Source organism: Silurus meridionalis, chromosome 17 (assembly GCF_014805685.1).
Source record: "Silurus meridionalis isolate SWU-2019-XX chromosome 17, ASM1480568v1, whole genome shotgun sequence".
Taxonomy (NCBI): Eukaryota; Metazoa; Chordata; class Actinopteri; order Siluriformes; family Siluridae; genus Silurus; species Silurus meridionalis.
This window is the reverse complement of record NC_060900.1, coordinates 4,833,101-4,846,162: the sequence shown is the minus strand read 5'-3', so window position 1 is coordinate 4,846,162 and position 13,062 is coordinate 4,833,101. Positions and strand designations below refer to the sequence as shown.

At 42.2% G+C, this 13,062-nt stretch overlaps 1 protein-coding gene across 1 annotated transcript in view; it reads left to right on the top strand.

Moving 5' to 3' along the window:
* The first annotated feature begins 655 nt into the window (after window positions 1-655).
* Window positions 656-13,062, top strand: part of adgra2 (adhesion G protein-coupled receptor A2) — a 59,346-nt gene continuing 46,939 nt past the window's right edge. The window contains exon 1 of the mRNA XM_046870352.1: window positions 656-1,560. Within this exon, the coding sequence (XP_046726308.1) occupies window positions 1,298-1,560 (263 nt within the window). The 5' untranslated portion in view covers window positions 656-1,297. The remainder of the gene's footprint in view (window positions 1,561-13,062) is intronic.

Here is a 13,062-nt window from a genome sequence, read left to right as displayed (position 1 = left end):
TCTTTCTTTCTTTCTTCCTCTTTTCTTTCTTTCTTTCTTTCTTTCTTTCTTTCTTTCTTTCTTTCTTTCTTTCTTTCTTTCTACTTTTATTGGTTTGCTTGCTTTTCTATTTTTTTCTGTCTGTTTTCTTCTTTATTTTTTTTCCACCTTTGTGTTTTTTTCTTATTTTCTTTCTCGCAATTTGTAAATGTTAGCCCAAAGTCTATGTTTTTGTAGCTTTAATAAGGAATCCCTTGTGGAGTGTAACATTCATTCAATGACATGAAGTCATTTCAGTTGTGTGCAACAGCGTTTATATGAAAATTTATTAAATATAATTACAATAATAATATAGAAAATTTCATGAATATAATTACATGTAAGACACACACACACACACACACACACACACACACACACACACACACACACACACACACACACTGATCTGACTGATCTAACCCTAAAGTTCAATAATCTTTGATCACTATTTACATGGAAAGAGTGTGATTGAGGACGCAGCCATTGCGTTGCACTGATTGAGAAAAGCTCGTGCCCCAGTGTCGCTCCAGTGCACTAGGACCCTGCGGCAGGTCGCGCGCGGAGCAAAAATTGGAAGGGGAAGGGGAAGGGGGGACATGGAAAGGGGGCGCGCGCGCTCGCTCGCGCTCGGGGCAGTAAGTGAGCTGCGACAGGGTTGCGGAGGAAAAAGCGCTGCAGGGGGATTCAGGGGATATTCAGGGGAGTTGAGCACCGTTACTCAAGAGCTCCACGCTATACCGATTGCTCGGGCAGTGCGCGAGCGGAGGCTGCAGGGACGCTCACGCTGCACGCGGACTTACGGGACAGGATTTTTTTTCTGAATTAACGGGAAAGAAAGAAAAGAAAGTAAAATGGGACGGAAAGTTTTCTCAGATCAGGATTCGTGTCTGGTTTTCAAAGTCTAAAGGATTTTTTTTGACTCGGATTATAGAGGGAATAAAACTTTTTTTTAGACTGGTGTTGGCAGATTTTTCAAGACGTTATGAGGATGCGTCGCGCGCAAATGTTTTGGACCTGACGGATAAATCGCGTGCATTCGCCCGACTGACGCGCCGTGCATTTGCACGCGCGCGGGATACACAACGATGGAGAGACGCGTCCGCTCACGCTGAGTTGCGCGCGCCTTAAACTTGCCCATGATAAAAGAGTAAGAAATAAGCGTTGATCTTTCTCTCTCCCGGACCAGTGCAGCAGCGCTTTATTCCCCTGACCGGACTTTTGCTGTATTTAAAGGGCTCGCGCCGAGGACATGGGCTGACTGAAAAGTGTCATCGATATGATTTTGCTACGCGGCGGCGCGCGCGCCTCGTTCCGCGGGCGCTCGCCGCTGCTCGTGCTCGCGCTCGCGCTGCTCCTGCCCACGCTGCCGGGATTCGCGCGAGCGTGCCGCGAGCTTCTCTCCAGCGGCTGCAGCTGCACCGACGAGCGCGCCAAGGGCCACGCGGCGCAATCGGGCGCGCGCAAGCGAGTCAGCTGCGCCGGCAAGGAGCTGACGGAGACGCCGGAAGCGAACCTCATGCCCAACCGGACTATTTCATTGTGAGTAACTGTTTCAAACATGAGTAACTTGTCTGATTTTCTTCCAGAGTTTATCGTTCCAGAAGTGTTCCGTGGTGAGGTTTTTTTTGCAGGGAAGGAACGGTATTGCTCGTGAAATGACTTGTGCAGGAATGATCATAAAACATTTGTGTGGAGTAAGAGGCATAATTCCTTACCAGTTGGATTGTGAGAGCAAATTTTTACCTCTTATGCTTAGTCACTGACAGCTATTATGGTAGTCATTTGTTAAAACCTTTCCAGATGTTCACAACCGTCACCATTACCAACACTTTTTTCACCACTATACCACAAAACCATCACCAACAACTCTATAAGTACCACTGAAAAGTCTAAAACTGCCAAAGATACCATCAGAACCATCCACATCATTGCCAACAACCAAAAACACCAACAGTGCCAACACTATAATCTTTAAACATCTCAAAGATTTCAATACCAACGACGAAATACTAACAATATCACAAAACTGTTATCTCTAAAAAACATTCTACAAAACAAAGGTACCTACGAAATCCATAACCACCACCACCAACACCAACTCTTTAATCACTCACAACTCAACATCCACTAAACATACCAATATCATAAAGTCTATAACTGTAACACACACAACTAAAAACAACTGTATACCCACCAAAGATACCAACATTACCACTGGTCGTATCACATCTACAGAACAGAACCATACTGTATAACTTCCCAACAATACCAGCATCACCACCACCAACAAGAACTCAAAAATAACCAAGGATCCCAACAAAAAACTCATTAACTAAAGATACCACCAGTATCTACCAATATAACTGAGAACTTCATAACTGTCAAAGATAACAAAAGTACCATTATCACCACCCTCAACATCTAAACATCTAGCAAATATATCAGCATTTACCATCCATTCTACAATCACCAAAAATACCAATAATACGAGGTGGTGTCAAAAAGTTTTAAGAGTAGTTTTGTAAGATGCCAAAAGGTGGCAGCACAAAGCTGCGCGCACAGTCAGAGGGAGCACCGTCCTTCATAAATCAGTGTGCCTAAAGACATCTTCCTGTTTCCATCGGGAGCTGTGCAACTTGCGCTAATCGGACCACGTGCGTTACTCTGTCACCGAGCTCTCCTTACACGTGAGGTTCTTGCCGGAAACAACATGATCTCACTTCCACACCTACCCTACTCACAAGGTTTGTCTCCTGCGGACTTCACCCTCCTACTAAAGATGAAGATCCGGCTCCAGCGCGGATCGCAGAAGATGCTTTGAAAAGACTTCCAGGACACATTCCAGAAGTGGCACTGTGTTGCTGTGCCAGGGGAGTATTTTGAAGGTGAAAGTGTGTAAACATTGAGTTAAGTACTTTCTTGTAAACGGAACTGGTCCCGAAACCTTTTGATACCACCTTGCATTACCAACACAATGATCTAACTGTCAAAGTTTCCATCAATACCATCACCACCATAACAGCCATACATCAAATAAATATACCAACAACCATTATCATCAACACCAACCTTTTTACAACCACCAAAGGTACCAACAAACTCCATAACCACCAAAAAGACCTTCACCAACACCTCACAACTTCCAATGATCCACAACCTCTTTGAGATGATGTTTAAATTCCTAGTTTGAGTGTGACCAAAACAATTTGGAAGACCCTAACATCCAAACTATCTCCTGAACGTGCCTTGCTTCCATTATTTGCTGAATTTCAGAAGACCTACCTAGTAGACCGTGTCCTTGTCTGAAACCGGAGCAACTGGATTTTATGGCTTGGATTATAGCCTGTGGACATGTGTTGAACAGCATGTCAACACAATACCATACTTCTTTCTTGTTGAAGGATTTTTAGCCCCTGTCCTAGCGTCCCCTCAATGGAACACGATACAGAACGGGGCTTTCAGGTTGGGTTTTGATCGCTGACCTTGTTTCAGACTGCAAATCGCAGTGGAGAATGAAAGCTCTGTCATTTTCCATCTTTGCGGAGAGAAAGGAAATGTGCCCTTGGTCGGCACCCCTCCCACACCCTAACACTCCACCCCTTCACACACACACACACACACACACACACACACACACACACACACACATTCTGCCCCCCCCCCCCCCCCCCCTCATTCAGTCTTCAGCTGACTTGGCTATATTGAAGGGGGCTAAACAGAAACACATTTCTGCTCTTCTCTCTTTTTCTCCTCTCTCTCTCACTCTCCCTCTCTCTTTATTTTAATGGCTGCCTGGTTGCTTCCTTTCCCATTGCTATGATGCTTGCATTCCGTTTTCAACATGCCCTATCTCCAGTGCCCCCTTTTCAGGAAGGAAGACTGACCAGAAGCACTGGCCTGATATGTGATTTCTTTTGTTTCACTCTTCGGTAAATACATGCATTTATGGGTTAGACTTAAAACTCGGACCATTTCTCTGTTTACACATTATCATTAATAAGCAAAACATGCACTTCCATCCAATTCTAACCCGGGAGGAAGGAAGCCTTTGCGGGAGTCAAAATGATTTGATTTGTGTCAGATTTTAGATGTTTGCACATTTTCCTGACGTTCAGCCCTTTTTTTTTCTTTTGTTGCTTCAGCATTACACTGAAACACTTCCCTTTTGGTTGGGAAAAACCGCATTTTCGCGAAACGTATGCATTAAAACATTAATTTGTTCATGTGTTAGACATTAACACCTTATGCCCCAGTGCCGTCCTCCTCCGTCCTTCCCACAATAGCTCAGCGCTCTCATTCTGAGCGGGAACGGCGCTCGATTGCACATGAGTGTCGTAAAAAGGAAAATATTAGAAAAATTGCAAAAAACCAGCCAAGGCAAAGAGAGAAGCCAATAGATTGGTTCCCCGGAGAAGCAGGGTTGAGGGCAGCACGTTTATGAAGCGTAGTGGTTCTGCTTAATAACCACTCACATCTGCTCAGCACATTGGGTTGCCGAAACCCGTAGAGGAAGTGGATTGGAAATTAAGGAAAAGGGGGGACCCGAGCAAGGCCAGGTGGCGTATGATGGAAGGAGCTCGGAGGCGACATTGATGCAGGCAGCCAAACCCCTTAATGCCAATTATTTGTTTTTTGAGCATGTGCAATGCACACTGTGACACATTTATGAGACTTGCATGGGTTAGAGGTAAACACTTCCATCCTGCAAAAGCTCCCCACTGAGAGAAAGGAGAACAGTTACCGAAATCGCCATATATCATGCCACCTATTGCTTTGGACATTAGAATAGAGTCAAACGGAAACAGAGCTTAAGATAATGAGTGGTCCCCCCCCCCACACACTGACATGTCAAGAGAAGGGTTTTTTCACACCCTCATCTTTCTAGATTTAGTAACGCGCCCGAGGTTCTGCTCCAGATGTGGAATGCTTGGCGTGATGTTGATGTTTCTGTTTTTCTGACATTCCTCAGGCGTTTCTAGACACTATCCCAGGTGCAGCTTCGGATACATCATTTCTCTTTCTCCCCCTCTTTTTTTTTCTACTCCATGCTGTGTTCTCTCTTGTCAGCTGGACAGGAATGTCAGTGGATGAGGTCAGGGTACTGGGGCAATTGGCAGTTGGACTTGTGAGCGATGCAGACAATGGCGTAACACACTCATTTAGCAGTGGAGGTCAATCACCAGTCTGGCATCAATTAGTTTTAGTCAAGAGGTAGATTATAACAGTGTAAACTGAATGTAGGTGTAGATATTTGCCACATGATATTATTTAATAACTGTAACAATACTGTTACAAGAGTTAATACAGTCACATACTCTACTCTTAGCTGGATAGATAGATAGATAGATAGATAGATAGATAGATAGATAGATAGATAGATAGATAGATAGATAGATAGATAGATAGAACGTTATTGTTATTGCATAGTACAGGTACACCGCAACAAAATGCAGTTTAGCATCAGTAGCAATTCAATTGACAAGTGTATATATATATATATATATATATATATATATATATATATATATATATATATACAGCCAACCCCCGATAATTAAAGGTTTGGAACGCGTGGCTCGGAAAACTCGTGGGTTCTCATTTGGAACCTAACTAACAGCAAGTTATTAACAGATTATCTTCAAATTTGTGGGAATCCGCAGCGGGACCAAATGTTTAGGAACGTTAGGAATAACATTTTAAACTATGTATTTGGTCCAATACTGTAAACTGTTACGTTTATAAAGTGACATTGAATTTACTAAGGTACCGTAGGGGCTGCGAAAAAGCCAAAATTTGCGGCTTTTCGGAACTCTAAGAACGTAACCCCTGCGAGTTCCAGGGGACCACTGTATATATACATAAATGTGAAATATTAGGCAGTAAGATATATAAATACAAATAAATAAAGTAGTAGAGAATGAGGGGTATAAAAATGACAATATGTACATTGTATGTATAATTGTACAGGAGTTATATACAGTGTTTATACAGTGATCTAACGGTGTAGTGCAGAGTTTAGTAGAGTGATTGTGGATGGAAAAAAAGCTGACCCTGAACCTGCTGCATGGTGCATATGTTTCTGTATTTCCTTTTTGACCAAAGGAGGTTAAACAGTTTTTGACTGGAATGTGAAAAGTCTTTGACGATGTTGTGGGCTCTTCAGGGACATCTGCTGTGGCAGGTAGTTGGGTGCCAGTGATGCGTTGGGCAATTTTGACCACCCTTTGCAGGGCTTTGCGTTCACGCACAGTGGAGCCTCCGTACAATTCAGTGATGGAGTTGGTCAGGATACTCTTAATGATGTAGTGGTAAAAACTCATTAGAATCCCTGGGGACAGATGAGCTTTCTTAAGACTCCTCAAGTGTACAGGTGTTGTTGTGCCTTCCTAACCAGAGCTGAAGTGTTCTGGTGCCAGGACAGATCCTCAGAGATTTGACCTCCCAAGAACTTAAAGCCGGAGACTCTCTCTACCTCAGTCCCATTTATATAGACTGGGAAGTGTCTCCTGCTGTTCTGAAAGTCCACAATGAGCTCTTTAGTCTTCGTGGCATTGTGGGTCAGGTTGTTGGTGGCACACCACGCTGTCAGGCTTCGGATATCTTCCCTTTAGGCCGATTTGTCGTGGTGAAGTTATGCAGAGGAGCACAGTCATGGGTAAACATGGAGTAAAGTAGTGGGCTCAGAACACAGCCCTGTGGGATGCTGGTGTTCAGAATGAGGGTTGAGGATACCTGTTTGCCCAACATTACAGACTGATGTCTGTTGGTGGGAAAGTCCAGAATCCATCTGCAAGTGGAGGTGCAGATACCCAGGTCACTGAGCTTAGTGATCAGTACAGTGGGGAGGACTGTATTGAATGCAGATGCATTGAACGCAATGAACAGCATTCTGATGTAGGTGTTGTTTTTATCCAGGTGGGTGAGGGCTGAATGAAGAGCCGTGGAAACTGCATCCTCTGTCGAACTGCTCTGCAGGTGAATGCTTAGACACTGGTATGATGGTTGTAGTCTTCAGGCATGTAGGAACCGTGGCTTGTGCTATTGACAGGTTAAAAATGTCAGTGAAGACTTGTGCCAGTTGTCCAGCAAATGCTCTGAGAACACGTATGCTATCCAGACCAGCTGCCTTGCATGTATCCACTCTGCTAAATGCTGAATAGACCTCTGTTGTTCAGAGTAAAAGTGAACTGTGAGCAGTAGTAGAGTCAGCGGCTGAGGTAAAATGTCCTATTCCTTGATCGAAACGAGCAAAAAAAACGATTGTCAATTGGTTCATCCTCTGCGTTGTCAGATTTAAAAGCAGCATCTCTTACTTTTAACAGGAGACAGACCTCAGAGTTCATTCATGACTTCTGATTAGGAAAGCTTTACATGTGTTTGATGGTAGTAACATTGTCAATGCATGTGTTGATATGGTCCAAAACAGATGATGCGTTGATGTCCATGTCTGTGTGGGAGTCCAGTGTGGATTGTGACTGTCAGTATAATGAAACTCTTGCTGTAGAGAAGAAATTGCCCCCTCTGGCCATACCTTTACTGTCCTCACAGCTGGTTTCACCCATTTGATCAGTGGTGTGTATTGTATTTGGGTATCAGAAACAAAAAGAGGTGATCAGACTGACCCAAATGGGGGAGGGGCCATGTATGCTTAAGCTATGTTATTACCTTAATAACATAACCCTCTTGTAGAACAGGAGACGTTATTGTGCAATTTCGGTAGTACAGATCTCAGGTTAGAGTAGTTAAAGTTTCCAGCAAAGATAAAAGCTCCTGCAGTATGTGCAGACTCGTTTGCTGATGTTTGCTGATGTTTGCTGCATGCAGTTCCTCCATAGCTAGTTTAGCATTAGCGTCTGGAGGAGTGTATACTGCAGTTACAACAATACCTGAGAATTCTCTCAGTAAATAAAAGGGCCTGCACTTAATCATCAAATACTCTAAATAAACAGACCAATGACTTTCGGTAACAGTAGAGTCCGTGCACAATGATTTGTCCGCCTGGAAAACACTGCGACTTCTGAGCTCAATGGCGCTGCTATTTTACATCAGTTTTGCCAATTAATCAGCACCGAAAGTTGACCACAATAACTAGCGGCTAGCGGCAAAAATCCGTACTGATAGTTTTTCCGGGTAGCGTTTGTTGCTGGAGCGGCTGAAAAGGTCCGCTGTAATTGAGAGCGGCATCTCGAGGCAAATTACTAACGCCACATGCTGTTTGTTTTGACAGTGTGAGACTGCATGGAGAGCACTATATTATATTTTTTCACTGTAATTTATAATTGATTATTGATATAATAATAACATGAATAATAATAGAATGGATATATTAATATTTATTTTATTTCGCAAATTTTTTTATGATTAATGATTAGGTTCACATGAACTGTTTGTTTTTGTTATTTAATATCCATTTTAAACACTGTCAGTTAATTAATCGGTTATCAGCAAGTACGATACAAAACCATGCAGTAGTGATTATAATTTTTTTTTTTGTTATACTCTAAAGTCTATCAAATCAGTTTGTTAGATGAAGTTAAATGAATACTTAGTGAAACGAAGTGTAAATAGGAGATATATTACTGACAGCATGATGCAAGCAGGCATATTGTCTTAGCATCTGTATGTCTAAAGAGATCCAAGCTAGCTAGCTAGCCTCATGTAACACATATGGTATCTATGTACACCGATCCAAAATTAGATTTCTGTTTTCATCCTGCATTTGGGATACGTCCATAAAAATGATTCAGCTCTTCCTTCACACATCGTGCACACAGGAGCGGGTCAACAAGCGACCGGTTAATGTAGCACTGTCCTGAATGTTCCTGCATATTTAACTCAGAGTCGATTGAGGTTAAGTGCTTCCACATGGACTGTGTTATAGTATCGAAATTTCTTTTTTCAACACAGGAGGATCGGAGCTGTGAGATCTGGGGTCAGTAGTTTAGGCCTGAGGGTTATCTCTCTGAGCAGCTGTAGGTCACCAAGCCAACATCTGGCATTCCTCATGTGATAAAAGTTAGATAGCGCCAAGATCAAGCTCTGAGTAAAGATTAGGCGAAAGACTCGCGCGACTTATGGGACTGGCCTATTAATGAATGAATGGAGTGGTATATAGCATATCAAATTCTTCTTGTATTTAAACTCCTTCCTCATAGTTTTTGAGTCGTGTTAAAACTCAGTCCTCCTGGTGAAAATGTGAAAATGCATAGTTCAAAATTGTTTACTTTAATAGAAATGATAATAAAGGCAAACTAGTGCACACAGTGTAAGTTTATTCAGCAGGTTGATGAGAATCTTGATATCTGGGAATAGTTATTACTAGCAAGTTTCTTGTTTTTTTCCTCTTATAGATACGTAGAAACTGCTACCATCATCAAATGTGGGCATGGTCCATACATGTTTTTCATTTCTGCCCATGAACCTAAACAATTTGCTGTTTAGCTTCTACACATCACTGTGTATTCAAAATTGATTTTCTTCTTATATGAGGGTCCAGGAAAAGGTGATATCATACAACCAGTTTTATTACAACTTTGGATCAGCTTTAATTAATTATTTTTTTATTTGAGCTGATCTACTGACATAAATGATTCTATGAAGGTGTAAATAAAAATGCATAGCACAAAGAAACAGCAAATCATCTCATTTCCAAACAAATTCTGCATTATACAATAAAACTCGTCACTCGGTTAGGTTTTTCCGCCATGGAAAAGTCTTCAGGGAAGATGATTGAGTACTTTTCTCTTTCTCAATTGACATGACAAGCTGTGAAAACGTGATAACTTGTTTCTCTTAGTCGTTCCTCAACATTAAACGTAACTCAAAATAAATGGATGCTACACAAAACAATACACAGTGTGCTATTGGAAAAGAAGCAACTTCATACACCAAACCTTTACATTGATATTGTTTGTAAATGGTAACAAATTACTTTTTGTATTTTGTATTGCTACGAACATATATACGTTTACTGAATTCATGTAACTATAAATGAAGCAAATCGATGGTTGCTAGCGTGTGGATAAGAAGGGGTTAACCTGTCCTACCCCATACTCTTCCACCCCCATTTTCTTTCTCATTCCTTTAGATCCTTCAGATTGACTGTAATGAGCTCCTTTACTTGGATTCAGGTTGTAGTTTGTGGTTTCAAGAGACGAAGCTCCAAAACACAGAGGGCCTCGCATCCACACCTCTGGCTGAATTTTCGACTGAGTGTGTGTGTGTGTGTTTGTGTGTTTTTATGTGTCTGGAGTTTTAGCTTTCACAGCAGCCCAAGTTTTCCATCACAGCTCCAACTTCCAATAAACACCAAACCTGCATACGCAAGCCGTTTGGCATCATTGGCACACACACACGCACAAAAAGACGACTAGTTTCAGTCATTTTGTCCTTCACGCGCACTCTCACTCGCTTTCTGTTCTCCTGCTCTAGCCCACCTCCCTCCTTCCTCCTGAGTTCAGCCATACACAGTGAGGCTGAATATAAATATTTAGCCGTGCTGGTAGGAAACTGCCATGCCCAAACCTCTTCCAGATGTGGACCGGAGGGCCTCTGTGTTTAGAGCTAATTACGCGCGCCTGCATCGGGACTGGCAAGAGGGAGGGAGGGGTGGAGGGTGGGGTGGGGGTGTGCTTTGGACAGGCAGGGGGAAGCAGTAGACAAGAAGATAAATTGCGAAGGAGTGAGAAAACATGTAACAGATAATAAAGTGCGTGTCTGTGTGGGACCCGAAACGCCAAATTTTCTTTTGACCCCTGGGACGCCTTTAAATAACAGTTTAGAGGCGAGCATACGGGTCTAACGTTAGCATTCGGCATCTTGCACTTCGTTACAGCTACATTCCAACTTTTCTGCCGCATGCTGTTGTAGACAGTGGACTTTTTTGCTCATCATTTTGTTCACCATAAAATCCAGTAAGGATCTTGAGAGCTGCACTCAAAATACAATGCCTACTAATCTTAACATCTGTAACATCACATGGTAACGAGACAAACCTGTCAGTACATTTCAATATAGCCTCATCGGTCCACATCTTACTAGCACATTTTGTATTCATCGTAAAATACAGTTTTTCTCGCGTGCCAACTTACTACGACCGGCCCCAGGTTTTTTTTGTTCAAATCATTCATTCGGTTATCGTAGAAAAATGACACACAATAGTAAGAACACAATTCGCGTTTTCCGGTGTCTCGGCATCTACGTTAAAATGCGTCTACAATAAAATACGTTAAAAGGTTGTCGAGTGTGGAAATAAGATATGATATAATCCCATCCTTGGATATCATCCTCATATAATATGATATAATCCCCATTCCTGGTATTTATTCCTTTATGTTTTATTAAACCTTTCTTTTCAAGATGTATTGCTTCGAACGAGCTGTTAGCCAGATAAAATCATCTTATTGAAATATTATTCAAGAATAAGCACACAAACATACCCCCCCCCAACACACACACACAGTAGTGGCCTTGGCAGTGGGCACTGGGTGTGTGAAGAATGTGTGTGTGTGTGAATTCGTACTTCCTCAGACAGCTGCTGCATGCAACAAATGGCTGTTTGTGTGTGTAGGTGTGTGTGTGCACGGATAAGCGTGTGTGTGCGAGTGTGTGTGTGCACGTGTGTGTATGTGTGTCAGTTGGTCACACAGATTCACAAGATTCTGTTTGTGTCCATGAGTACAGTCAGTACAGTTAGAGTGTGAAACAAATGTGTGTGTGTGTGTGTGTGTGTGTGTGTGTGTGTGTGTGTGTGTGTGTGTGTGTGTGTGTTTGTGTTGTGTGTGTGTTTTGAAAACCTTCCTGACAGATATCCTGGGAATTGTGTGGAAGGGCGTCCTCAGAGAGCTGCCGTTCCCGGAGATGGTCCGTTTACTTTTGTGGGAAAAAGCATGTTTTGTGTGTCTGTGTGTGTGTGTGTGTGTGTGTGTGTGTGTGTGTGTGTGTGTGTGTATAGGAGTAGGCATAAAAAAGATCCTGCGATATCTGACTCTTGTCACACCTGTTGCTGTCACACACACTTGGACCTTTGACCTCTGGGATGCAGGTCAAGGTCAAGTCTCGGATTCTTTATGAAGTTATTAGAGCGTTGAAGTTGTAATGTATAAGCAGGGTTTATTCGCGTAGGTGCTTAGATGGACGTTTGTGGCTCAAGGAGCAGGAGGGAGAGAGAAAGAGAGAAAAGAGCGATAGCATGTTAAACACAGAGAGAGAGAGAAAAGGGGCATATAAGAGAGAGGGAGAGAAGAGAGAGCATGTTAGAGCGAGAGAGAGCATGTTAATGAGAGCTAAAGAGAAAGAAAGAGAGCAAGTATGAGAGAGAGAGAGAAAGATAGAGAGAGAGAAACAGTGAGACAGACAGCATGCTAGAAAGAGAGAGGGAGAGATTGATATGTTCTCATGCTCTTCCCAGAGCACAGCAGGACCCTGTGTTTGCATAGTTTTTCCTTTCACTGCACTCGTCTTATCTAACTCCAAAAAATGCCAATCCCTTTCTTTTTTTCATTCTTTCTCCACCCTTCAGCATCTTATTCCATTTTGGTTTTACTTCATCCTGTTCAGTTTTTCTATCATAGATGAATTTTCCACTTGCGCAAGTATCTTAATCTCATCCATGCAGTCATTCATACTAACACTCCATGGACAAAAGTTTGTGGACACTTAACTATAAGATAAGCTTCTCCACATCCCATTCCACATTTAGTCCTCTTTTGTTAGAAATCACCTTCACTGGGAAGATGTTCCACTAGATTGTGCAGTGCGCTTGTGGATATTTTTGTGCTCATTCAGTCACAAGGTAGATGTAGATGTAGATGAGGAGGCCTGGGGTGCATCAGTGTTCCAATTAATCCCAAGAGTGTTTATTATATATAATTTATAATATTGTCAGCACCAGTTTTACATTTCGTGTTTACATTTTTGTGTACCACATTTTTTTTTTTCTCCACTCAACTCCATATCCATATCAAATATTATATTATAAAATATATTTGTGACCTTCTGTACAGAACATACAACCTACAAGAACATTAAAGTGAAGAACAT